This window comes from Scyliorhinus torazame, chromosome 3, assembly GCF_047496885.1.
Source record: "Scyliorhinus torazame isolate Kashiwa2021f chromosome 3, sScyTor2.1, whole genome shotgun sequence".
In the NCBI taxonomy this organism is placed as follows: Eukaryota; Metazoa; Chordata; class Chondrichthyes; order Carcharhiniformes; family Scyliorhinidae; genus Scyliorhinus; species Scyliorhinus torazame.
This window is the reverse complement of record NC_092709.1, coordinates 317,247,683-317,275,416: the sequence shown is the minus strand read 5'-3', so window position 1 is coordinate 317,275,416 and position 27,734 is coordinate 317,247,683. Positions and strand designations below refer to the sequence as shown.

The 27,734-nt window shown below is 49.4% G+C and overlaps 1 protein-coding gene across 6 annotated transcripts in view; it reads right to left on the bottom strand.

Moving 5' to 3' along the window:
- Positions 1-27,734, bottom strand: part of LOC140409259 (leucine zipper putative tumor suppressor 3-like) — a 344,557-nt gene that overhangs the window by 47,529 nt on the left and 269,294 nt on the right. For all 6 annotated transcript variants that reach the window (XM_072497602.1, XM_072497604.1, XM_072497605.1 and 3 more), the window contains exon 2: positions 4,818-5,300. In XM_072497602.1, the coding sequence (XP_072353703.1) occupies positions 4,818-5,261 (444 nt within the window). In that variant the 5' untranslated portion in view covers positions 5,262-5,300. The remainder of the gene's footprint in view (positions 1-4,817; positions 5,301-27,734) is intronic.

The window sequence follows — 27,734 nt, the reverse complement described above, 5'->3', positions numbered from 1 at the left end:
ACGTATATCCTATGATTTTCATGTCTGGACTGTACGCAGAACGATACTTTTCACTGTACCTCGGTACACGTGACAGTAAATCTAAATTTGTCGTCGTTGTATACGAGCGTGATTGTAGAATTGGACTGAGAACTGTGTTGTGAGTTTAGAATTCCAATTGCTGGTGCAGCGATTAGTGCTGCAGCCTCACGGAGCCGAGGTCCCAGGTTCGATCCCGGCTCTGGGTCACTGTCCATGTGGCATTTGCACATTCTCGCTGTGTTTGCGTGGGTTTTGCCCCCACAATCCAAAGATGTGCAGGATAGGTGACTTGGCGTCGCTAAATTGCCCTTTAATTGGAAAAATGAATTGGGTACTCTAAATTTACAGAATTTTTTTTTTTTAAGTTTAACAAAAAGAATTCCAATTGCATAAAAGGGAATTCAACAAATCTGATCAGCATCAGTAAAAGCATGCAAGTGACCAGGAAAGCCATGAAAATGCTGCAGAAACCCAACAGGATGAATGATTGACCTCATAATGAAGGCACTCCTAGGTACGTAGTGACTGTAATATGATTGAATTTCACATTCAGTCTGGGGAAAAGGAGTGAATGGAAGACCAGCGTTTTAAATTTAAATAAGAGGAATTCTGAGGACCTGAAGACAGAGCTGCTAAAGTGAACTGGGAAATTAAGTTAAGGGCTAGGTCAGTTGAGATGCAGTGACGAGCATTTATGGAGATATTTCAGAATACACAGAAAATACACGTTCAGCGAGAAAGACTCTAAGTGACGGATGCACCGTCCGTGGCTAATTAAGGAAGTTAAAGATAGCGCCAAATTGAAAGAAAATGCATATTATTCCACAAAAATGAGTGGCAGGTCAGAAGATTGAACAGAATATCAGCCTGGATTTCATCCGGTGCTCCGGTTTCCTCCCACAGTCCAAAGATGTGCAGACTAGGTGGATTGGCAATGCCAACTTGTCTCTCAGTATCCAAGGTTAGGTGGGGTTACAGGGATAGGGCGGGGAGTGGGTCTATGAGGGGTACTCTTTCGGAGGGTCGGTGCAGAGTCAATGGGCCAAATGGCCTCCTTTTGCGCTGTAGAGATTCTATGATTCTATTGATAAAGAACATCAAAGAATGATTAAAAGCTTAATATGGAGGGAGTAATTAGAACACAAGAGAAAGCTAGTTAGAAATATAAAAACTGATAGTCAGAGTTTCTACAGGTATTTATGACGGAGGAGAGTAAGGGAAGTGAACGTTGTCCTCTAGAAAGTGAGCATGGGGAATTAATAATAGAAATTAAGGAGAGGGCAGACGAATTGAACAGCTATTTTGCACAGGTCTTCACTGCAGAGTATACAAATTCCAGAAATAATTGTGAATCTGGAGGTGAAAGGGAGGGAGGAACTTAAAACAAAGACTATCACCAGGGACAGGGTACTGAGAAAATGATTCAAACTGAAAGCTGACAAGTCCCCAGGTCCTGATGGACTTCCTCCTCGGGTCTTAAAAGAAGAAGTTGCTGAGAGTAGATGCGATGGTTTAATTTTCCCAAAATCGCTAGACTGTGGAAAGGTCCCATCAAATGGGAAACAAGCAAATGTCACTCCTCAATTCAAGGAAGGGGGGGGGAGACAAAAAGCAGGAAACTACAGGTCAGTTAGCTGTACATCTGTCGTATGGAAGTTGCTGGAATCTATTATTAAGGAGGTTATAGTTGGAAAATCTCAATGCAATCATGCAGAGTCAACATGGTTTTGTAAAGGGGACCCCACCTAACCTTGGATACTGATTTGACTAATTTATGAAGAGTTCTTTGAGGAAATAACAGGTAATGTGGATGAAGGGAACCTGTGGATGTGCTGTTCCTAGATTTCCAAAAGACATTTGACAAGGTGCTACATCAAAGTTTACAATGCAAAATAAGAGCTCATAATGTATGGGGTAACATATCAGCATTGATGGAGGATTGGTTAGCTAACAGGATACAGAGAGTAGGTGAAAATAGGTTTTCAGGTCGGCAAGATGTGACAAGTGCAGTGCTACAGAGATCAGTGCTGGGGGCCTCAAATCATTCACAATTTATATCAATGACTTGGATGAAAGGACCAAATGTATGGTTGATGGATGTGCTGATGATACAAAGATTGTTAGGAAAGTAAGTTGTGAAGAGGACATAAAGGGCGGGATTCTCTTATCCCGCTGCAGAGTGTCCACGCCGTCGCAAACGGCGTCGCGCTTTACGACGGTGTGAACGGGCCGCTCCCAGGATTAATTCTGGCCTCTGCAGGGGGCCAGCACGGCACTGGAGCGGTTCACGCCGCTCCAGATGCCAATCCTGGCACGACCTGGGCGCCGCGGGATCCGCACAAGCGCAGTGTCAATGCGCCGGCCATAACGCAACATGGCGCAGGGCTACAGGGGTCGGCGCGTAGGAAATGAGTCCCCCAGCCAGAGAGGCCGGCCCGCCGATCAGTGGGCCAGGCCACATCGGAGGCCCCCCCCCCCCCCCAGGGTCGGAGCCCCCCTCCCCCCGACAGGCCCCCACCTGACCCTTCCACGCTGAGTTCCCGCCACTGAGAGCAGGTTAGAACGGTGCCGGCGGGACTCAGCGTTTCCACGATGGCCGCTCGGCCCATCCCGGCCCGAGAATCGGCGGGCCGGCCGCACAGAGCGGCCCACGACCGGCGCCGCGCCAACCACGCTGGCGCCAATGGTGCCGATTCTCCACACTGCGGAGAATCGCGTGCCGGCGACGGGGTAGCGTGGCCCGGTTGTGAGGATTCTCCGGCCCAGGGCTAGGAGAATCCCGCCCAAAGAGTCTGGAGGGGGATCTAAATAGATTAAGTGAGTGGGTAAAGATTTGGCAGATGGAGTACAATTTTGGAAAACGTGAACTGGTCCAGTTTGGCAGGAAGAATGGAAAAGCAGCATATCATTTAAATGGAGAGAGATTGCAGAGCTCGGAGGTACACAGGGATCTGAATCTCCTGGGACATGAATCAGGAGAGGTTAGTATGCAGGTGCGGCAATGATTATGAAGCAAATAGAATGTTGTTGTTTATTGCAAGGGGAATGGAAAATAAATATCAGGATGTCACTAACCTACAGTTTGTGAGACCACATCTAGGAGCATTACGGTTTCGGGCTCCTTATTTAAGAAATGATATAAATACATTAGAAGCAGTTCAGAGAAGGTCCACATGACTAATACCTGGGATGAAGGAGGCTATTATCTTGAGGAAAGATTGGATAGGCTGGGCCTGTATCCATTGGAGTTTAGAGGACTGAGAGGTGATCTTATTGGGACATACAAGATCCTGAGGGGACTTGACAGCATGTATGCTGAATGTTTCCCCAGTGGCAGAGATTAGAGTTAGGGAAATAATAATGGAAGAATAAGGGTCACTCATTTAAGATGGAGATTAGAAGAAATTATTTCTCAAGATGGTTATGAGTCTTTGTACCTCTCTTGCCCCGACAGCGATGGAGGCACGGTCAGTGAATATTTTCAAGGCAGAGGTGGTTAGATCCTTGACTAACAAAGGAGTCAAAGGTTATCGCGGGAGGCAGAATGTGGAGTGGAAGCCACAATCCAATCAGCCAACAACTTAATGAATGGCAGAGCAGGCACGATGGGCCGATGGTCTACTCCTGTTCCTGTTTCATATGTTCAACCAGTTAATCAATGCCTTCAGGTGCGATCTGACCTATATGTGACTCTAAACTCACACTGCGTGGTTGACACAATGACCTCTGAACTGGCCGAGGACGTCATTCAGTTGCTAATGATGGAATTCATTACAGGATTTCCCGCATGTAAAAAAATAACGATCAAGTAATCAAGTAAAAAGGAACTTTAGTAACTGCTCTCACACTGGGCTGGATTTTCACCAAGTTGGGATGACTTGGGAGGCCTTTAAAATGGGATTTGGGTCGCAATTCCAGGATTTCCAACCTCTTTCCCGGGCTGTCTGTTTTTTTGGGAGTGTCTTTAAAAGTGTGGGCTGGTTCGGGTCAATATCCTGGATCCAGTACTCCAGACCTGGCCAGCGCAACTGCAGAGATAGATATGACCTACTCCTCTGCAATTTTCACACAGTGGGGCCAGTTTTATAGAATCGCGGTTCACAGCCACTCCGAGGAGTCATGGTCCTAGTCTGCATGACGGGACTCTTTAAAAGGTGAGCTCCAAAGGTCCTTCTCATGTCCCTATGGCAAGCTGTGGGCACTCCATCCAACTGTTTGGCCTCCCCATACCCCTATGTCCCTCCACTCACACCCATGGCCCCTCATGCCCTGTTATGTAAAGCTATGGCATTTCCATGTTCAATAAAGAGTGGCAGTAGGGTGTGTAAAAAAAGCTTTCAAAAAAGTCATTTACTTTCATCACAGAGCAATAATAATGTCAATCATAGAGACTCTTATCAATGACAGAAGCCACAAGGCTTGAAACCACTTAATCTTGTGCAAATAAACATTTTGAAATTGACGACAAAGATTGGAGAGTCAGAACTGGCAAGCCAGCAATATTTTCTCTGGACCTCAGGTGAAATTCCGACAAGAGTAATTGATTTCTGGTTCTCAGCCAAGTCTCATTATGTATTCTTAGCTGAGAGCCTAGTGATCTAGAGGAAAGCCTCGACCCCTTTCCCAGGTCAGTTGGCCCAATTCCAGACCGCACCCACCCTCCCGGCAATGCAGATCCCACCTTTGCGGGCACATTCTCTCCAAGCCAAGAGCAGACCCTTGCTACCCGCCAAGTCCTGTTTGGGCTTGGAAAACCTTTTCTCTCACATTAGTCATATCTCACCGTGCATTATTACCTGTTCTAGTTTGCCAGATACAGGCAAAATCTTGGGGGGGTTGCTTGGTTCTCTGTACTGTGGAGGCATGTTCCTCTCATTATTGTTAGTTACATCAGTTTTAGTTCTGTCGCCTGTGCGATGGTCCCCGTTAATGTATAAAGAATTAGGCATTTTCTCGGGCTTGAAGCATTTTTCATCAGTCGAGAAGCGTTTCGAGAATTCCCGGGAAGTGTACCCATTCCTCAGACCATCCCGACTGCTGTTCTGGGCGTGGCCTTTTCGGTTGTTGCTGTTCACACTTTTCATTGCAAATTCCTGTTCGTTGGCGACGCCACTGCCAACACTTCCCATAATGCCCTGGGAGTAACCTGGGTCAGCGGATCTGGGGGAGAACGCAGGATACACCTCACAGCCGTGGTAACCGGGTTCACTGGTTGCCGAAAGCATTTGAAGTTTTGCCATGTTGTCTCAGGAGCAATGGAGCAGCATCAGTCTCCGGCACTGAAAGGGAAAGAGAAACAGGTGAGTTCCCACAGTCACAAGAACAGCAGATAATTTAATAATAATAATCTTTATTATTGTCACAAGTAGGCTTACATTAATGCTGCAATGAAATTGCTGTTAAAATCCCCTAATCGCGGGCAGCATGGTGGCGCAGTGGGTTAGCCCTGTTGCTTCACGGCGCCGAGGTCCCAGGTTCGATCCCGGCTCTGGGTCACTGTCCATGTGGAATTTGCACATTCTCCCCGTGTTTGCGTGGGTTTCATCCCCACAGCCCAAAGATGTGCAGGCTAGGTGGATTGGCCACACTAAATTGCCCCTTAATTGGAAAAAAATGATTGGGTACTCTAAATTTAGAAAAACAAAAATCCCCTGACATTCCGGCATCTGTTTGGGTACACTGAGGGAGAATTCAGAATGTCCAATTCACCTAACAAGCACGCCTTTCAGGATTTGTGGGAGGAAACCGGAGCGCCCAGAGCAAACCCACGCAGACCCGGGGAGAGCGTGCAGACTCCGCACAGACAGTGACCCAAGCCGGGGGCTATGGGTTCAATTCCCGCTATGGCAGCGATTGGAATTTAAATTCAACAAATTAATCTGGAATAAAAAGCTAGCCTGAGCATGGACTGTTGTAAAAACAATCTGCATAACTTTCATAACTTTGAGCTTTGACAAAGAGTCATCGGACTCGAAACGTTAGCTCTTTTCTCTCCCTACAGATGCTGCCTGATTTGCTGAAATTTTCCAGCATTTTCTCTTTCGTTTCAGATTCCAGCATCCGCAGTAATTTGCTTTTATGCATATCTTTCCTGCTCCAATTCAAAATAGTACCACGGAATCCTTTGCATCCACTCAGGCAGGCAGGCAGGGCTTAAGTTTCACGTCTCCTCCAAAAGACTGCACCTTCAGCAGAATAGGCCTTTATTTTTGTGCTCAAGTCCTAGAGTGTGTCTTGAACCCAGAACTTTGTGATTCAGAGGAGAGTGTGCTACCAACTGAGCTACAGTTGAAACCCTAAACACAAGAAAGTTTGAGGTGGGAGAAAAGTCTTTACATGGAGAGCTGGGGTGGGCGGGGAGGGGGGGGGGGTGCATCCACCTTGGCATAAAAAGCAACATTAATTACACAGAATTCATCAGGCTGCTTCAGATTGACAAACCAGTCGTGTCAAAGCACGCTGTGCAGTCGTGTCCTCTAAACCTTTCAAATACACTTGACAATCGAAAGATTCATCAACAAACATTAGAACAGTCAACAGCTTGATGGAAACTTTTCCGCTGTGTATTTTCTGCATATGTAATGTCTCTATTTGGAATAAGTCATCAAGGTTTTGTTTCTTAAATTTCCTGTGGGATTTTACAAAGCATCTGCTTTAAGAGCAGTGACATCGCTCGGCAGTCTGATTTTCTCAGTCTTCCTAGTACCTGCCTCCCCACTGAATTAACTCTCTGCACATGAAGAGCAGGTGCTCATTCCACCTTCCTCAGCTTGACATTGCTCTGTCTGATTTTAAACGAGGCAGTTCACCAGCCCCACCCCAACGCTTTTACCTATTACACTGCATGTTACAAAGCTCGTTGTACTGTTCCTGAAACAGAAAGCAGTAAATGAGAAATTACAGGCACTCCTCTTGAATTGATATTATCTCCAGTATATAGTTATCAGCTCTTTAATTTGGACTATAAGTGGTGCTATAGCAAACAGACTCATAGAGGTTTTCAGCACAGAAGGAGGCCATTCGGCCCATCATGTCTACGTCAGTCAACAAAGATTTGACAAAACAAATCCCATTTTCCAGCGCATCGCCCACAGCCCTGGAGGTTATGGCAGCACAAGTGGATACTTCTTAAATGTTACGAGAGTTTCGGACTCAACCAGTGAGTTATCATACCCCCGACTTTGAAGTCCAAATAATTAATATACACCACCAATAGCACGGGCCCCAGCACCAAGCCCTGTAGAACCCCACTGGAAACACACTCCCGGTCACTGAAACATTTCTCTGCCATCTCTGCTTCCTGCCTCTCTGCCAATTTTGGATCCAATATGCCACGTTCTCATGGACGCTTCTGCCATGATGGAAGTTATCAAAAGTCTTGTTAAAGTCCATACAGACCACATTAAATGCATTATCTCATCAACACTCCTGGTTACCTCCTCAAAAATATCAATTAAATTGTCAAACAAGACTTTCCCTTAACAAACCCATGCTGATTGCCCCTGATTAATCTATGTCTATCCAAGTGCAGATATATTCTGTCCCTCAGAATTCTTTCTGGTACCTTCCCCATCACCGAAGTTTGATCGACTGTTAGGACCTAACCTTTTGGACACTAAGGGGCAATTTAGCAGCACCAATCCACCTAACCTGCACATCTTTGGACTGCAGGAGGAAACTGGAGCATCAGGAGGAAACTCACGCAGGCACTGGGAGAATGTGCAAACTTCAGAATTGATGAGCTGGAGACCGAGCTGCATACACTGCGGCACATCAGGGAGGGGGAAAATTACCTGGACGGTTTGTTTCAGGAGGCAGTCACACCCGGTAGAATAAGTACTGTTAATTCGGATAGTGGTCAGGGACAGAGTGGTGTGACTGCAAGGGAGGCAGGTAGGGGGATCCTGAGTTTAGGAGTTGAGGAGCCTCAGCCCTTGACCTTGTCCAACAGGTATGAGGTACTTGCTCCCTGCGTGGATGAGGAAGAGGGCTGTAGGGAGGCTGCATTGACTGACCACTGCACCGTGGTACAGGAAGCCATTCAAGAGGGGGGAGCAAAAAGACAAGTGGTAGTTGTAGGGGATTCTATAATTAGGGGGATTGATGGCATCCTTTGTAAGCCAGATCGTGAGTCCCGCATGGTATGTTGCCTGCCCGGTGCCAGGGTGAGGGACATCTCTGATCGGCTTGAAAGGATTTTGGAGAGGGAGGGGGAGTATCCAGTTGTTGTGGTCCACGTTGGGACTAACAACATAGGTAAGACTAGGAAAGAGGACCTGTTTGGGGATTATCAAACACTAGGGACTAAATTAAAGAACAGGTCCTCCAGGGTTATAATCTCTGGATTACTACCCGAGCCACGTGCCAATTGGCATAGGGTTGAGAAAATGAGGGAAGTTAACACGTGGCTAAAGGAGTGGTGAGGGAAAGAGGGATTCCATTTCATGGGGCATTGGCATCAGTACTGGGGCAGGAGGGACCTGCACCGTTGGGACGGTCTTCACCTGAACCATTCTGGGACCAGTGTTCCAGCGAATAGGATAAATAGGTTGGTCACAAGGACTTTAAACTTGCAAGTTGGGGGGAAGGGAAGGGTTAAGCTATGGACGGTATAATGGTTAATGGAGAGCAAGGCAGCAGGTTACGTGACAGGTTATTATGTAGAGATATGGGTTCAAACACAAGGAAAATTAGGAGAAAGGGCAAGAGGAAAAATAATTTGCGAAAAGTTACTGATCAAGGTGTTAGGATTCATAACAAAGACATAAAAAACAGCATAAGTGTACTTTACCTGAACGCTCGTAGTATACGGAATAAGGTGAATGAGTTGATGGCGCAAATCATCGTGAATGACTATGATTTAGTGGCCATTACTGAAACATGGTTAAAAGATGGTCATGACTGGGAGTTAAATATCCAAGGGTATCAGACTATACGAAAGGATAGAATGGACGGTAAGGGCGGTGGTGTAGCTTTGTTGTTTAAGGATGGCATCCGAGCAATAGTAAGGGATGATATTGGTGCTATGGAGGACAAGGTTGAATTAATTTGGGTGGAAATCAGGAATAGTAAGGCGAAAAGGTCACTGATAGGAGTAGTCTATAGGCCACCAAATAGTAACAGGATGGTAGGGCGGGCAATAAGCAAAGAAATAAGGGATGCATGTAGAAATGGTACAGCGGTTATCATGGGAGATTTTAATTTGCATGTCGATTGGTTTAACCAAAGGCAACCTTGAGGAAGAGTTTATAGAATGTGTCCGGGATAATTTCCTGGAACAGTATGTAATGGAACCTACAAGGGAACAAGCGGTCCTAGGTCTGGTCCTGTGTAATGAGGCAGGATTGATTAATGATCTCATAGTTCAGGATCCTCTTGGAAGGAGCGACCGCAATATGGTGGAATTTAAAATACAGTTGGAGGATGGCAAGGTAAAATCAAACACTAGTGTTTTGTGCTTAAACAAAGGCAATTACAATGGAATGAGAGAAGAACTAGCTAAGGTAGACTGGGAGCAAAGACTTCATGGTGAAGCAGTTGAGGAACAGTGGAGAACCTTCCGAGCGATATTTCACAGTGTTCAGGAAAGGTTCATACCGACAAAAAAGACGGTAGAAAGGGGAAAAATCGACAGTGGATATCTAAGGAGGTGAGGGAGAGTATCAAATTGAAGGAAAAAACATACAAAGTGGCAAAAATTAGTGGGAGACTAGAGGACTGGGAACTCTTTAGGGGACAACAGAAAGCTACTAAAAAAGCTATAAAGAGTAAGGTAGACTATGAAAGTAAACTTGCTCAGAACATAAAAGCAGATAGTAAAAGCTTCTACAAATATATAAGACAAAAAAGAGTGGCTAATATAAATATTGGTCCATTGGAAGATGAGAAAGGAGATTTAATAATAGGAGACGGGGAAATGGCTGAGGAGCTGAACAGGTTTCTTGGGTCAGTCTTCACAGTGGAAGACACAAATAACATGCCAGTGACTGATGGAAATAAAGATATGATAGGTGAGGACCTTGAGATGATTGTAATCACTAAGGAGGCAGTATTGGGCAAGCTAATTGGGCTAAAGGTAGACAGGTCTCCTGGCCCTGATGGGATGCATCCCAGAGTGTTAAAAGAGATGGCTAGGGAAATTGTAAACGCACTAGTGATAATTTATCAAAATTCACTAGACTCTGGGGTGGTCCCAGAGGATTGGAAAGTAGCAAATGTGACACCACTGTTTAAAAAAGGAGGTTGGCAGAAAGCGGGTAATTATAGGCCGGTAAGCTTAACTTCGGTTGTAGGGAAAATGCTGGAATCTATCATTAAGGAGGAAATAGCGGGGCACCTGGAGGGAAATTGTCCCATTGGGCAGACGCAGCATGGGTTCACAAAGGATAGGTCGTGTCTGACTAATTTGGTAGAATTTCTTGAGGACGTTACCAGTGCAGTAGATAACAGGGAACCAATGGATGTGGTATATCTGGATTTCCAGAAAGCTTTTGACAAGGTGCCACACAAAAGGTTGCTGCATAAATTAAAGATGCATGGCATTGAGGGTAAAGTGGTAGCATGGGTAGAGGATTGGTCAACTAACAGAAAGCAGAGAGTGGGGATAAATGGGCGTTTCTCTGGTTGGCAACCTGGAACTAGTGGGGTCCCTCAAGGATCAGTGTTGGGCCCGCAGTTGTTCACAATTTACATAGACGATTTGGAGTTGGGGACCAAGTGCAATGTGTCAAAGTTTGCAGATGACACTAAGATGAGTGGTAAAGCAAAAAGTGCAGAGGATACCGGAAGTCTGCAGAAGGATTTGGATAGGTTAGGTGAATGGGCTAGGGTCTGGCAGATGGAATTCAATGTTGCCAAGTGTGAGGCTATCCATTTTGGGAGGAATAACAGCAGAATGGATTATTATTTAAATGGTAAGATGTTAAAACATGCTGCTGTGCAGAGGGACCTGGGTGTGCTGGTGCACGAGTCGCAAAAAGTTGGTGTGCAGGTGCAACAGGTGATTAAGAAGGCTAATCGAGTTTTGTCTTTCATTGCTAGAGGGATGGAGTTCAAGACTAGGGAGGTTATGCTGTAATTGTATAGGGTGTTGGTGAGGACGCATCTGGCGTATTGTGTTCAGTTTTGGTCTCCTTACCTGAGAAAGGACATATTGGCACTGGAGGGAGTGCAGAGGAGATTCACTAGGTTGATCCCAGAGTTGAGGGGATTAGATTATGACGAGAGGTTGAGTAGACTGGGACTGTACTCATTGGAGTTTAGAAGGATGCGGGGGGATCTTATTGAAACATATAAAATTATGAAGGGAACAGATGGGATAGATGCGGGCAGTTTGTTTCCACTGGTCGGGGAAAGCAGAACTAGGGGGCATAGCCTCAAAATAAGGGGAAGTAGATTTAGGACCGAGTTTAGGAGGAACTTCTTCACCCAAAGGGTTGTGAATCTCTGGAATTCCTTGCCCAGTGCAGCAGTTGAGGCTCCTTCTTTAAACGTTTTTAAGAAAAAGATAGATACCTTTCTAAAGAATAAAGGGATTCGGGGATATGGTGTACGGGCCGGGGAGTGGAGCTGAGTCCACAAAGATCAGCCATGACCTCATTGAATGGCGGAGCAGGCTCGAGGGGCCAGATGGCCTACTCCTGTTCCTAGATCTTATGTTCTTGTGTTCACAGTCAGCCAACGAGGCTGGAATTGAACCTGGATCCCTTGATGTGATGAACGGTTACTGTATTACTGTACCCTTATCATCATGTAAGGTGATTTCCCCTTTAAGACTGGGCTTGGAACCCTGGGGGACTCCGCCTCTGGCTCCGCCCACCTGGGAGCCGTATATAAGGGGCCGCCTTGTGGGCGGCACTCAGTAAGCACCCGTCTCAGCACCAAGCTAGTTCTTAGCTTATTAAAGCCTTCTTTACCGTTTTACTCTCTAAGCGTCGTTATTGAGGGTACAACACTGGAGCTGTGAGGCAGCAGTGCTAACCACTGTGCCACCCTGGCATCCAGGCCTGTGGATTTATCCACTTTTAAGGCTGCAAAACCTGCTGCTACCTCCTCTCTCTTTGTTAATTTCCTCTAAAATGGAAGGAAGCTGCATCGTTATATTATCTGCACTGATTCCAGATATCTACGTACCCTTTCTATTTTCTTTCTCAAATTCCATCTTAATAGATGTTACAGACCCCCTCTCAATGTCATCTTGCGGTAAAGTATTCTGTGATAGGTGTAGGAGTTACTTTCGGGAAACAAGGCATTCAGCTCCACCAGCCCATGTCGATACGTCCCCTCCATGCAAGCAAATTTGCCGAATCACATAGACCCACTTCTGTTACCTCATGCCCTTGCTCTTCACCCACCTAGCCAAATTAATTCTAAATGTTGACATTGCTTAGGCCATGAAGCCCAGAAGTGGATTCCACAGCCTCACAGCTTTGTGTGGAAAAGTTTCTCCTCTTCGCTGATGTAAATGTATTACATTTAACCTGACATCTGTTGACACTTACTTTTCGACCCGTCAGCTTATGGAGGCTTCTGCTTGAATCTACTTCACCCTGTTTCGAATTTTCAACACATTCCAAGATGTTTGTCAAACAGCAACATCCATTTTTGAAACTTGTGCCGCCTATTTGAAGCTATTTAGATAGGTAGGCGTTTTCTGCTTAAGTATAAGGACAGAGGCCTGGAAACTGGATGCTGCCGTGCTCATTTCACAGGCACAATCCGGACACCAAAGCTTTCAAAATGGCGTCCTGCTTGCACCTGTCCATTCTACGCCAAAAGTGTACCATCCACTGCCCAAGCAGAAAAATAAGCGTTTGGGGAAATGCCCAGAGCAAACATTAGGCCTTCACAGTTACTATTCAGAGAGCCTAACATCTGTTTTAGGCCTTCTTTGCAAAACAGCTCTGTCATGAAAACCACCAGCGCCTTAAAGAGGCCACAAAGGTATGTCTTGATTTTGGAGTTGAGAGGAGTACCAAAGATCATTGCTGGCTACTTCTACAGGGCATCCAACCAGTCACCATCTCCTGCCAATCACCTCTTTTCCTTGACGTCCTCATCATATCTAATGTCCTGATGATCTGTGACCTCCTGATTACCTTCCATTCCTGATCACCCGAGGGCCACTGACTGCGACACAGCTGTCTGAAGCCCATTGTCAATTCACCAGTGAGTATTTGTTAAGGCCCACCATGAATTCCCTAGTAACATTTAAATGAAGCCCCGCATCAGGTATACAGCTCACCTACCCATCCTGGCACTGGGGTCTAACCAGGTCTAATTATTTTGTATCTAATTAATTTGCTACCAAAGCTGTTAAGCTAACTGGCCCCCAATTACTGAGAATGACTGTCTCCCCCCCCCTTAAAAAAATATATATACATGAGCTATGCTCCAGTTCTCTGGCACATATCCACACGCAGTAGACCCCTGAAATATAACTACGATGGCCTCTACAATTCACTCATTCAGTTTGGGCAGCATGGTAGCACAAGTGGATAGCACTGTGGCTCCACAGCGCCAGGGTCCCAGATTTGATTCCCCTCTGGGTCACTGGCTGTGCAGAGTCTGCATGTTCTCACTGTGTCTGCGTGGGTTTCCTCCTTAGGTGGATTGGCCATGATAAATTGCCCTTAGTGACCAAAAAGGTCAGGAGGGGTTATTGGGTTACGGGGATAGGGTGGAAGTGAGGGCTTAAGTGGGTCGGTGCAGACTCGAAGGGCCGAATGGCCTCCTTCTGCACTATAATGTTCTATGTTCCCGCAGGATCCCAGGATGTATCCTACTGGTGCTGTTGTCCTCTGTCCTTATATGGTCTAAATTCATCTCATTCACAACCACAATCTGAATTTATAAAACACCTTGACACCAATACCTCTCATTATGCAATGGCTGCTTCTGAGCTCGATTGATTACTGAATCATATAGGTCGGTTTACTGGATCCACTAATCAGATGTCCTCAGGTGCACGTTAGCAAATAAACACAGACACAGACATTTAAAGCAGATATTAGGTCAGATGACCAAAAGCTTGGTCAAAGAAGTAGGTAAGGAGCATTTTGAAGGAGGAGATACGAGCAGAGCGGCAGACATGTTTAGGCAGGGAATTCCAGAGTTTAGGCCTTGGCAGATGGAGCATGGCCACCAATGGTGCAGTGATTAAAAATCAGGAGTGGGCAAGTGGCCAGAATTGAATTGATGATCCGCTCCTCACTTCACAGGTTTCATTTTTCAACTAATTTATTTCAACTAGCTGAACATATATGTTATACACTATTTCTTTTGATGTTTTGTAATTTTTCTATCCGTAACTTGCTCCTAACTTTGTCTGATTTTATTATATTCTACTTTGGGCCTTCCATTATAGCTCATACCCTCCTAGACCTGGGTTGTCCACCCTTTACTACCTGGGGGGGGGGGACATTTCACTATTTCTCTCATTCAAGGGGCCAACTAGAAAATTTCAGACAGATATAAAGTTCACCACAACAACACATAGGTGTAGTGAAGGAAAGAATGGCGACCACGAGTCAGCATGTATAATGAATTGTAACGGTTTATTTACAAACAGTATTTACACAGACTCTTTCACGATGTTATCACTGCGAACTCTAGGACCTACTCTGGCTACAAAAAGCTGCGCTCTGCTCAACGATCCCCGTGCTTGATTTCCATTGGGTGATGGGGTCACATGACCCTCCCGATGTACGGACCAGCTACTACAGTATGGTTTTTTTTTAAACAAGATATGAAAACAACTAACTTGCTGAACAAAAATAAAATGAGTAATGAATCAAAATGAGTATTAGAGCGTAATATGGTGAGTACATTTGTGCCTGGTCCACTCCCAGTCTTAGGGTGTTCACTCACTCACTCTCAACCTCTGTGAGAGTAAATGAGAGCGCATTTTGGTGTGTATTTGGGTGAGGTAGAAAACTCTAACTCTGGGAGTAAGCCAGACTAATGGACAGGCTCTCTCCCCACGCACACAAACACTCTTCCTCTTCCCCTTAACATGTTCCTGCACACAAACACTCTCTCCTTCCCCCTTAACCTGTCACCACACACTCTCTCCTTCCCCCCTTAACCTGTCCCCGCACACCCTCTCCTTCCCCCCTTAACCTGTCACCACACACACAAACACTCTCTCCTTCCCCCTTAACCTGTCACCACACACTCTCTCCTTCCCCCCTTAACCTGTCCCTGCACTCTCTCCTTCTCCCCCTTAACCTGTCCCTGCACACACACTCTCTCCTTCCCCCCCTTTACCTGTCCCCGCACACTCTCTCCTTCTCCCCCTTAACCTGTTCCCGCACACACAAACACTCTCTCCTTCCCCCTTAACCTGTCCCCGCACATTCTCTCCTTCTCCCCCTTAACCTGTCCCCGCACACACAAACACTCTCTCCTTCCCCCCCTTAACCTGTCCCCACATACTCTCTCCTTCCCCCCCTTAACCTGTCCCCGCACACACAAACACTCTCTCCTTCCCCCCCTGATGCGCAATCAATTACTCTCGAGACAAGGTGAGTCATAACTAATAGGCTTTAATCTGCTAGAACTGTTCCCAGCAGCTTCGATACAGAAAGTGAAGGCTGCTAGGACGGCACCGGTTCTTATACTCCGCCTCTCAGGGCGGAACTATGTACATCAGCCAATGGTAGACTCCTAGGTCTAACCAATGGTCATCCACCTCTCAGGTACCGCAATACCTGGTATTATTACATTCACCCCCTGTTAAAAAAGAGCCCGGCGGGGTGATGGCAGCGTTAATAGTCGCCTTTTGCATGGTATGACCAGGTATTGCAGGTACCGTGATGTCGAGGGTAATAACAAAGTGTTCATGGTGCAGCAATCAGTCGATCGGGTGGCCAGGTCGTCCTTCTGGAGCATCTGGGCTTTGGCAGTGATTCTGAAGGGGGTCCCGGCAGTTGCGACTCCGGGAACGTGATGTCGTCCTCCCAGGCAGCTTCGTCACCCCTAGGCGGCGCTGTTGGGGCGAAAGGTGGACAAGGGGGGGGGGAGGCTCCTGTAGGGGGCGTCGGTGTGTGTTCGGCCCTAGGCAGGGGCGGCGGGAGTACTGACCCTCCAGTTAGGTGCTGTGGGGAGGGTGGGGGTGGGGGCAATGGTGTGGGTGCGCGTGTGGTCCCGGCGGGCGCCAGGTCCTGAAGGGAGACCCTGTCTTGGCGGCCGTCAGGGAACGCTACGTAGGCATACTGGGGGTTGGCATGCAGCAGGTGGACTCTCTCGACCAACGGGTCCGACTTGTGCGTCCTCACATGTTTCCGAAGCAGGATGTGTCCGAGTGTCGCTAGCCAGGTTGGGAGCGAGGTCCCGGAGGAGGACTTCCTGGGGATAACAAGGAGACTTTCGTGAGGTGGCGGGTTCGTGCTTGTACAGAGCAGTGACCGGATGGAGTGGAGGGCCACCGGGAGGACTTCCTGCCAGCGGGAGACTGGGAGATTCCTGGACCGTAGGGCCAGTAGAACAGTCTTCCAGACCGTTCCGTTCTCCCTCTCTACCTGCCCGTTTCCCGGGGGGTTGTAACTTGTCGTCCTGCTCGAGGCGATGCCCTTGCTGAGCAGGAATTGACGCAGTTCGTCGCTCATAAAGGAGGACCCCCTATCACTGTGAATGTATGCGGGGAAACAGAACAGCATAAAGATACCCTGGAGGGCCCTGATGACGGTGGTTGTGGTCATGTCTGGGCAGGGGATGGCGAATGGGAACCGGGAGTACTCATCAATCACATTAAGGAAGTACGTGTTGCAGTCGGTGAAGGGGAGGGGGCCTTTGAAATCCATGCTGAGGCGTTCAAAGGGACGGGAAGCCTTTATCAGGTGCGCCCTCTCTGGCCGGTAGAAGTGCGGTTTGCACTCCGCGCAGATTTGGCAGTCCCTGGTGACTGTCTTGACCTCCTCGATGGATTAGGGCAGGTTGCGGGTCTTGATAAAATGAAAGTAACGAGTGACCCCCGGGTGGCAGAGGTCCTTGTGGAGGGATCGGAGGCGGTCCACTTGTGCAGTGGCACATGTGCCGCGGGACAGGGCATCAGGAGGCTTGTTCAGCTTCCCCGGGCGGTACAAGATCTCGTAATTGTAGGTGGAGAGTTCTATCCTCCACCGCAAGATCTTGTCGTTCTTAATCTTGCCCCGCTGTGCATTATCGAACAGGAAGGCAACCGACCGTTGGTCCGTGAGGAGAGTGAATCTCCTGCCGGCCAGGTAATGCCTCCAGTGTCGCACAGCTTCTACTATGGCCTGGGCCTCCTTTTCGACCGAGGAGTGGCGAATTTCGGAAGCATGGAGGGTACGGGAGAAGAAAGCCACAGGCCTGCCCGCTTGTTGAGGGTGGCCGCCAGAGCTACGTCGGACGCATCGCTCTCGACCTGGAAGGGGAGGGACTCGTCGATGGCGCGCATCGTGGCTTTTGCAATGTCTGCTTTGATGCGGCTGAAGGCCTGGCGGGCCTCCGTCGACAGGGGGAAGATTGTGGGCTGGATTAGGGATCGGGCTTTGTCTGCGTAGTTGGGACCCACTGTGCATAATAGCTGAAGAACCCGAGGCAGCGCTTTAGGGCCTTGGGGCAGTGAGGGAGGGGGAATTCCACGAGGGGGCGCATGCGCTCAGGGTTGGGGCCTATGACTCCATTTCGCACTACGTAGCCTAGAATGGCTAGACGGTCGGTGCTAAACACGCATTTATCCTTATTGTAGGTCAGATTAAGGATTTTCGCGGTCTGGAGAAATTTGCGGAGGTTGGTGTCGTGGTCCTGCTGGTCATGGCCGCAGATGGTGACGTTATCCAGATACGGGAACGTTGAACGTAAGCCGTACCGGTCAACCATTCGGTCCATCTCTCGCTAGAAGACCATGACCCCATTAGTGACACCAAAGGGAACTCTTAAAAATTGATAGAGCCGTTCATCTGCTTCAAAGGCAGTGTACTGGCGGTCGCTATTATGGAGGGGTAGCTGGTGGTAGGCAGACTTGAGGTCCACCATGGAGAAGACCTTGTATTGCGCAATCCTGTTTTCCAGGTTGGCTATACGGGGGAGAGGGTACGCATCCAGTTGCGTAAACCTGTTGATGGTCTGACTGTAGTCGATGACCATCCTATGTTTCTCCCCGGTCTTTACCACCACTACTTGAGCTCTCCAGGGACTGTTGCTCGCTTCGATGACCCCTTCCCTCAGCAGCCTCTGGACCTCCGACCTGATGAAGGTCCGGTCCTGGGCACTGTACCATCTGCTCCTGGTGGCGACGGGTTTGCAATCTGGGGTGAGGTTCTCAAACAGGGAAGGCGGGTCGACCTTAAGGGTCGCGAGGCCGCAGACAGTAAGGCCGTCGAATTTAAAAGTCAGGCTTTGCAGATGGCATTGGAAATCCACCCCAAGGAGGGTGGCTGTGCAGAGGTGCGGCAGGACGTGCAGGCAGAAATTGTGGAATTCCCTGCCTTTGACAGTGAGGTTCACTCGGCAGAACCCCTTTATCTCCACTGCGTGTGACCCGGAGGCCAGGGAGATCCTTTGATTTACGGGATGGGTGACAAGAGACCAGCGCCTTACCGTGTCAGGGTGAACAAAGCTTTCCGTGCTCCCAGAGTCGATCAGGCACGACGTCTCGTGGCCGTTGATGGAGATCGTCGTTGTAGCTTTCGCCAGCGTCCAGGGCCGACTCTGGTCCAGAGTCACCGAGGAAAGCTGCAGTAATGGAGAGTTCTGGTCGGGCAGCATGTAGTCGGCTGTGCTGGGGGCCTGGGGCCCCATCCAAGATGGCGTCACCCATGGGTCGCACATGGTGTCCGGGGATGAAGAAGATGGCGGCGGCGAGGGACAAAATGGCGGCGCCCACCCGTCCAGCGTGGTGTCCAGGGGGGCAAAATGGCCATGCCCGGGGGTCGCATGTGGCCTTAGGATAGGGGGGTGGCGGTGAGTGCTGGGCGGTCGGGGCCTGAAAGGGGGGTTGCCGATAGTCGCTGGAGATCGCGGCCACGGCGCGGGCCTGGCAGACCCCCACATAGTGGCCCTTCTTACCGCACCCTTTGCAGGTGGCGGTGCGGGCCGGGCAGCGCGGGTGGGGATGATTCGCCAGCCCACAGAAGAAACAGCGGTGTCCGGCGGCGTTAGTGGGTCGTCTCGCCGCGCAGGCTTGCGGGGTCAGGGGAAAGGTCTGAGGGGCTGCCGCTACGGGGTGCCACGCAGCGCAGGGGGTCGCCGCGCGATCGGGAGCAAAGGACAGTGCGTTTTTATATGCAACATCCATGGGCCCCGCCAGGGCCCGTGCCTCTGCAAGTCCCAGAGTGTCCATTTCTAGGAGCCTTCGGCGGATATCGGGGAAGGTCATACCTGCCACGAAAGCATCCCTGATCTAAAGTTCCATGTGCTCGTTCCCCGAAACTGGCGGGCAGCCACAGTTTCGGCCCAGCACCAGCAGCGCCCGGTAGAAGTCTTCCAACGTTTCCTCGGGGCTTTGCCTCCTAGTCGCCAGTAGGTGACGAGCGTAGACCTGGTTCACAGGGTGGATATAATGTCCTTCCAGCAGCTCGATCGCGGCAGGATAATTCGCCGCCTCCTCGATAAGAGGGTAGATCCCAGGGCTGACCCGTGAGCGTAGGAGATGCATCTTTTGTCCTTCCGTGGGGGTGTCGGCGGCCCTGTCGAGGTAGCCCTTAAAGCAAGCCAGCCAATGTTTGAAAATAGCAGCAGAGTTGTCCGCGTGGGGGCTGAGCTGAAGGCACTCCGGTTTGATACGGAGATCCATCCTTTCAACTGAAGTTGTAGCAGATTAAATTGATGCGCAATTAATTACTGTCAAGACAAGGTGAGTCATAACTAATAGGCTTGAATCAGCTAGAACTGTACCCAGCAGCTTCGATACAGAAAGTGAAGGCTGCTGGGACGGCATTGGTTCTTATACTCCGCCCCTCAGGGCGGAGCTATGTACATCAGCCAATGGTAGACTCCTGGGTCTAACCAATGGTCATCCACCTCCCAGGTACTGCAATACCTGGTATTACCACACCCCCTTAACCTGTCCCCGTACGCTCTCTCCTCCCCCACCTTAACGTGTCACCACACACACACAAAAACACTCTTTCTCCCCACCTTAACCTGTCCCCGCATACACAAACACGCTCTCCTTTCCCCCCTAACCTGTCCACGCACACTCTCTCCTTCTCCCCCTTAACCTGTCCCCGCACACACAAACACGCTCTCCTTCCCCCCCTAACCTGTCCCCGCACACTCTCTCCTTCCCCCTTTAACCTGTCACCACACACTCCCTCCTTCCCCCCCATTAACCTGTCCCCGCACACTCTCTCCTTTTCACCCTTAACCTGTCCCCGCACACACACTCTCTCCTTCCCCCTTAACCTGTCCCCGCATACACAAACACGCTCTCCTTCCCCCCCTAACCTGTCCCCGCACACTCTCTCCTTCACCCCTTAACCTGTCACCACACACTCCCTCCTTCCCCCCCATTAACCTGTCCCCGCACACTCTCGCCTTCTCACCCTTAACCTGTCCCCGCACACACACTCTCTCCTTCCCCCTTAACCTGTCCCCGCACACACACACACACACTCTCTCCATTCCCCCCTTAACGTGTCCCTGCACACACAAACACTCTCTCCTTCCCCCCTTAACCTGTCCCCGCACACACGCACACACTCTCTCCTTCACTCCTTAACCTGTCCCTGCACACACACACGCACTCTCTCCATCCCCCCCTTAACCTGTCCCTGCACACACACACACACTCTCTCCTTCCCCCCTTAACCTGTCCCTGCACACATACACACACACTCTCTCCTTCTCCCCCTTAACCTTTCCCCGCACACTCTCTCCTTCCCCTTTAACCTGTCCCCGCACACACAGACACTCTCTCCTTCCCCCCTTAACCTGCCCCTGCACACACACACACTCTCTCCTTCCCCCCTTAACCTGTCCCTGCACACACACACACACTCTCTCCTTCTCCCCCTTAACCTGTCCCCGCACACTCTCTCCTCCCCCTTAACCTATCCCCGCACACATGCTCTCCATCCCCCCCTTAACCTGTCCCCGCACACAGACACTCTCTCCTTCCCCACCTTAACCTGTCCCCGTACACACTCTCTCCATCCCCCCTTAATCTGTCCCTGCGCACACAAACACTCTCTCCTTCCCCCCCCTTAACCTGTCCCCGCACACACAAACACTCTCTCCTTCCCTCCCCTTAACCTGTCCCCGCACACACAAACACTCTCTCCATCCCCCCTTAATCTGTCCCTGCGCACACAAACACTCTCTCCTTCCCCCCCCTAACCTGTCCCCGCACACACAAACACTCTCTCCTTCCCTCCCCTTAACCTGTCCCCGCACACACAAACACTCTCTCCATCCCCCCTTAACCTGTCCCAGCACACACACACACTCTCTCCTTCTCCCCCTTAACCTGTCCCCACACACACACACACTCTCTCCTTCTCCCCCTTAACCTGTCCCCGCACACTCTCTCCTCCCCCTTAACCTATCCCCACACACATGCTCTCCATCCCCCCCTTAACCTGACCCCGCACACAGACACTCTCTCCTTCCCCACCTTAACCTGTCCCCGCACACACTCTCTCCATCCCCCCTTAATCTGCCCCTGCATACACAAACACTCTCTCCTTCCCCCCCCCCCCCTTAATCAGTCCCTGCACACACAAACACTCTCTCCTTCCCTCCCCTTAACCTGTCCCCGCACACACAGACACTCTCTCCTCCCCCCTTAACCTGTCCCCGCACACACAAACACTCTCTCCATCCCCCCCTTAACCTGTCCCTGCACACACAAACACTCTCTCCATCCCCCCACTTAACCTGTCCCCACACACACAAACACTCTCTCCCTTTCCCCCTTACTCTCCATCTCCCCCTTCACACTGTCCGTCTCTCTCTTTCTCTCCCCCTCACACCTTCTCTCCCCTGATAATGTCTGTCTTTCTCCCCCCCTCACACCCTCTCACCCCTCCCACCACACCCCCTCCCTGTCCCCAACAGTTTTTTACAACCCCCCCCCCCCCGCCCCTCCCTGGGTTCCAAAGATATTGAGCCTATCAGCAGTAGGCATGAGATAAAACGGGCCTGTGATTGGAGGAGCAGCTCCATGAAGAATCTCCATTTCAGACCTACCTGTTTGACCGTGATTTTGAAAACTGGCCCGGGGGACCACATATGCTTTGGGGGCTGGATGTGGCCCCTGGGCCATATATTTGACAAGCCTATCCAAGGCCCTCTTTTTCATTTCTATTTGGAACTAAATCTCATCATATTGTGTTCATTCCTCTTAAAGCACTATTTTATTTATTTTTTAATTCATTTACGGGATGTGGGTGTCGCTGGTTAGGCCAGCATTCATTGCCCATCCCTAGTTGCCCTTCAGAAGGTGGTGGTGAATTGCCTTCTTGAACCGCTGCAGTCTTTGAGGTGTAGGTGCACCTACTGCTTTTAGGGAGGGAGTTCCAGGATGTTGCCCCTGCTACAGTGAAGGAGCGGCGATATATTTCCAAGTCAGGATGGTGAGTGACTTGGAGGGGAACCTCCAGATGGTGGAGTGCCCAGGTATCTGCTGCTCTTGCTCTTCTAGATGGTAGTGACCGTGGGTTTGGAAGATGCTGTCTCAGGAACATTGGCGAGCATCTTGTAGGTGGTGCAGTCGGCTGCCACTGTTTGTCGGTGGTGGATGGTTTGAATGTTTGTGGAAGGAGGAGCAATCAAGCGGGCTGCTTTGTCCTGGATGGTGTTGAGCTTCTTGAGTGTTCTTGGAGCTGCACTCATCCAGGCAAGTGGAGAGTATTCCATTACACTCCTGAGATGTGCCTTGTAGATGGTGGAGAGTGTTTTGGGGGTCAGGAGGTGAGTTACTCGCCGTAGGATTTCTAGCCTTTGACCTGCCCTAGTAGCCACAGTACTAACGTGACTAGTCCAGTTCAGTTTCTTTTTTTAAAATTTGGAGTACCCAATTATTATTTTTTTTCCAATTAAGGGCCAAGTTAGCATCACCAATCCACCTAACCTGCACATCTTTGGGTTGCGGGGATGAAACCCACGCAGACACGGGGAGAATGTGCAAACTCCACACGGACAGTGAACCAGGGCCTGGATTCGAACCCAGATCCTCAGCGCCATAGTCCCAGTGCTATCCACTGTGCCATTGTGCTGCCCCTCCAGTGCAGTTTCTGATCAATGGTAACCCCCGGGATGTTGATTGTGGGGGATTCAGCCATTGAATGTCGTGGGTGGTGGTTATGTCCTCTCATGTAGGAGATGATCATTGCTTGGCACTTGTGTGGCACGAATGCAATAACCCACTTTGAGAAAAAAAACATCTAACTTTATTCCTCTAGACACAACACCAGCAGAATTCCCCCATATGGGACTAAGATCCGTGGCTGAGTGAGAACAGAGAGGATTTCCCATTGGAGAGGCCGACGGAAATACACACCATACTTTCTGGCCCCAACCTCATTAGTTATTCATATTTAAAAGGTGCCGAACATTACTGACCCACTGTTGAAGAAAGATACTGGACCTCCAGGAACACAGTGAAGATGGAAGATGGACCTCCACAATGACACTGAATCTGGAAGACCTGATAGTTGCACTGCCCACCCACTGCTGCCGTGTTCCAGGGTTGCTGGTGGCCTCCGTCCCAAAATCCAGAGGCAGCCTCAGCCATTGTTCTGCATGCCATGCTGTTCCGGACATTGGGCGAAATTCTCCGGTATCGGCGCGATGTCCGCCGACTGGCGCCCAAAACGGCGCAAATCAGTCGGGCATCGCGCCGCCCCAAAGGTGCAGAATGCTCCGCATCTTTGGGGGCCGAGCCCCAACATTAAGGGGCTAGGCCCGCGCCGGACGAATTTCCGCCCCGCCAGCTGGCGGAAAAGGCCTTTGGTGCCCCGCCAGCTGGCGCGGAAATGACATCTCCGGGCGGCGCATGCGCGGGAGCGTTAGCGGCCGCTGACGGCATTCCCGCGCATGCGCAGTGGAGGGGGTTTCTTCCGCCTCTGCCATGGTGGAGACCGTGGCGAAGGCGGAAGGAAAAGAGTGCCCCCACGGCACAGGCCCGCCCGCGGATTGGTGGGCTCAATCGCGGGCCAGGCCACCGTGGGGGCACCCCCCGGGGCCAGATCGCCCCGCGCCCCCCCCCAGGACCCCGGGGCCCGCCCGCGCCGCCTTGTCCCGCTGGTAAGGTAGGTGGTTTAATCTACGCCAGCGGGACAGGCATTTTAACAGCGGGACTTCGGCCCATCCGGGCCGGAGAATCGCGCGGGGGTGGGGGGGGGGGGGCGCCAACCGGCGCGGCGCGATTCCCGCCCCCACCGAATCTCCGGTGCCAGAGAATTCGGCAACCGGCGGGGGCGGGATTCACGCCAGGACCCGGCGATGGGTCGGAGAATCTCGCCCCACGATCTGGACTGGTGTGTTTCCCTGCTGGCGTCGGAGATAATCGGACGCGAGGGGGAAAAGAGGGGGACAAATCCGTTTCACTCCAGCCACCCGCGTGTCTCCCAATCCACCATGGCGCACAGATCACGCAGGAAATTCACGGCAGCATAAAACCGATTTTTGAGGCTCCCACTAAATTCCCCACCTGCACCCCGCCCACCATTGAGCCTGCCGGCAGGGGCTTGGGAGAACTCCACCCACTGATTCTAAAGTCCATTGTTAAACCGTGAAATTGATCAATCACCATTGCACGACCATTCGTGATGTTAAAACACATTATTATGTTTCTCATTAACCCTCTCTGCTCCGGTGCAAAAATCTACTTTTTCAGGCCGTTTTGCCATAATTACTGATGTAGGTAGAAGAAGAGTAAAATCCCTTAACTCCACAGAAACCTGAGACTTGTAGAAGTACTTTTGCCTCTGAAGACAGTGTGTATATGAACCGCACTCCCAAATAAAAGTTAATGTTGTGCTGATTTAAAAAAGAAACAGCTGCCTGACTGACCATATGTTAGAGAAATGGGCCAATAAGTTATAAGAAGGATCAAGACAACTGGAGATGACTGAGTGCTGTGTGGAACATGATTTCTGAGCTGCTGGATTGAATGTCATGCCAAGAAAAGCAACCAGTCAAGGGTGATTGATGTACGACTAGATATAATTGGGGCAGGGAGAAAGTAGCAGAGACTTTTCTCAAGGGATGAAATACGCAGGGCTAGAGCCTGTGACAAGCTACATTGTAGAGGTCTGTGGTGGAATGGGCCCGATGGATCAAATGGCTCACTCTCATTCCATACAGTTAGTCCATACCTCCTATTTCAAGCACAAACCCACCAGAGGGGTAATGCAGCACAGTGAAGCTCTACTGTTCGATATTCATGCCAATAATTTGTTACATAGGCATGGTCTTGATGTGGGAAAGGTTAAATACGAGGAAGGCCTAGTACTTCCTCACTGGCATGGAAGTCACACCAAGTGAGGGGGAAGGGGATTCTGACACACTAGCTCAGCAACTCGTTCCACAGTTGACTGCTTCCTTGGTGAGCTGGTAAATGGGATGCCGGTCGGGTACATAAGAACATAAGAACTAGGAGCAGGAGTAGGCCATCTGGCCCCTCGTGCCTGCTCCACCATTCAATGAGATCATGGCTGATCTTTTGTGGACTCAGCTCCACTTTCCAGCCCGAACACCATAACCCTTAATCCCTTTATTCTTCAAAAACCCATCGATCTTTATCTTAAAAACATTTAATGAAGGAGCCTCTACTGCTTCACTGGGCAAGGAATTCCATAGATTCACAACCCTTTGGGTGAAGAAGTTCCTCCTAAACTCAGTCCTAAATCTACTTCCCCTTATTTTGAGGCTATGCCCCCTAGTTCTGCTTTCACCCGCTAGTGGAAACAACCTGCCCGCATCTATCCGATCTATTCCCTTCATAATCTTATATGTTTCTATAAGATCCCCCCTCATCCTTCTAAATTCCAACGAGTACAGTCCCAGCCTACTCAACCTCTCCTCGTAATCCAACCCCTTCAGCTCTGGGATTAACCTAGTGAATCTCCTCTGCACACCCTCCAGTGCCAGTACGTCCTTTCTCAAGTAAGGAGACCAAAACTGAACACAATACTCCAGGCGTGGCCTCACTAACACCTTATACAATTGCAGCATAACCTCCCTAGTCTTAAACTCCATCCCTCGGGCAATGAAGGACAAAATTCCATTTACCTTCTTAATCACCTGTTGCACCTGAAAACCAACTTTCTGCGACTCATGCACTAGCACACCCAGGTCTCTCTGTACAGCAGCATGTTTTAATATTTTATCATTTAAATAATAATCCCTTTTGCTGTTATTCCTACCAAAATGGATAACCTCACATTTGTCAACATTGTATTCCATCTGCCAGACCCTAGCCCATTCACTTAGCCTATCCAAATCCCACTGCAGACTTCCAGTATCCAGTATTCAGGTAAAGTACACTTATGTTGGCTTTTTTACCTCTGTTCTTAATCTTAACACCTCGATCAGTAACCTCTCCTAAGTTATATTTCCTCTTAACCTTTCTCCTAATTTTCCTTGTCGTCGAACCCATATCTTCCTGTAACAACCTGCCGCGTCGCTTACCATTAATGTTTTCACTTCCCGTTTTATTTCTTTTAGTATTCCTGATCCTATTCACTGAGCTCCCCTCAGTCACTGTACCTTGTACTGTCGCCCTTTTTGATTTTTGACTATGGCTTCTCTGCCTTACACTTTCCCCCTTACTGCCTTTTATTTATGTCCCTGTTTTACTACCTTCCAACTTCCTGCATCGGTTCCCATCCCCCGCCACATTAGTTTAAACCTATGAGATTCTTTGTGCGCCTGCCATTTTATTTTTTCCAATTTGAGCTGACACACTCTGATGGCGAAGGATTCAGTGAATTCTGGTCTTAATCAAAGACGTGGAGGGGGGGGGGGGTGATTTTCTGCTCCCATTTTCATCAGGTGGATTCGGCGATGAAGGTCAAAAATACCATGAGAGGCCCACATTGTGTTTCACTTCAGGGGGGTGGTGCGTTGGGAGGGGGCTGTTCTATTTTTACATTGTTATACTGGGGCGGTGTTTAAAATTGATGGCTTGACCTTTGAAAACTAAGTTGATGGCGGGGTTGGCTCAGTCAGATGTGACGCCGTGGGACCTTGGATCCTTTTCTTTTAATGTCCTGAGCTGAGAAAGCCACCATTGGGGTCAACGCCTACAGTGCCACTTTTCTCACTCGCTGTGACACTCTGCATTGAAAACAGTTTGGGGAAAATATGCATCAATGAAATAGTGGGCCTAAATGGCCATGAAATTAACCTATAAATATTGGGATGTGAATACATAATGGAATTGTTTGAACATCATCTGTCTGCTATTTGTCACTACACTTCAAAAGTGCTTTGGGACATCCAGCGATGGTGAAATGTGTTATATAAACACAAGTTTTCCTTTCTATTTTGATGTAAACAGTTTAATCAAAAGTACAGACAGAAGATCTCCATTTCATTGAATTTACAGTGCAGAAGGAGGCCATTTGGCCCATCAAGCAAGCACCAGCCCATGGAAAGGGCACCCGACTTAAGCCCTGACCTCCACCCTATCTACCGTAACCCAATAACCCCAACTGACCTTTACTTTTTTGGACACTAAGAGTAATTTATCATGGGCAATCCACCTAACCCAGTGTTTTTCAACTTTTTTTCCGGGGACC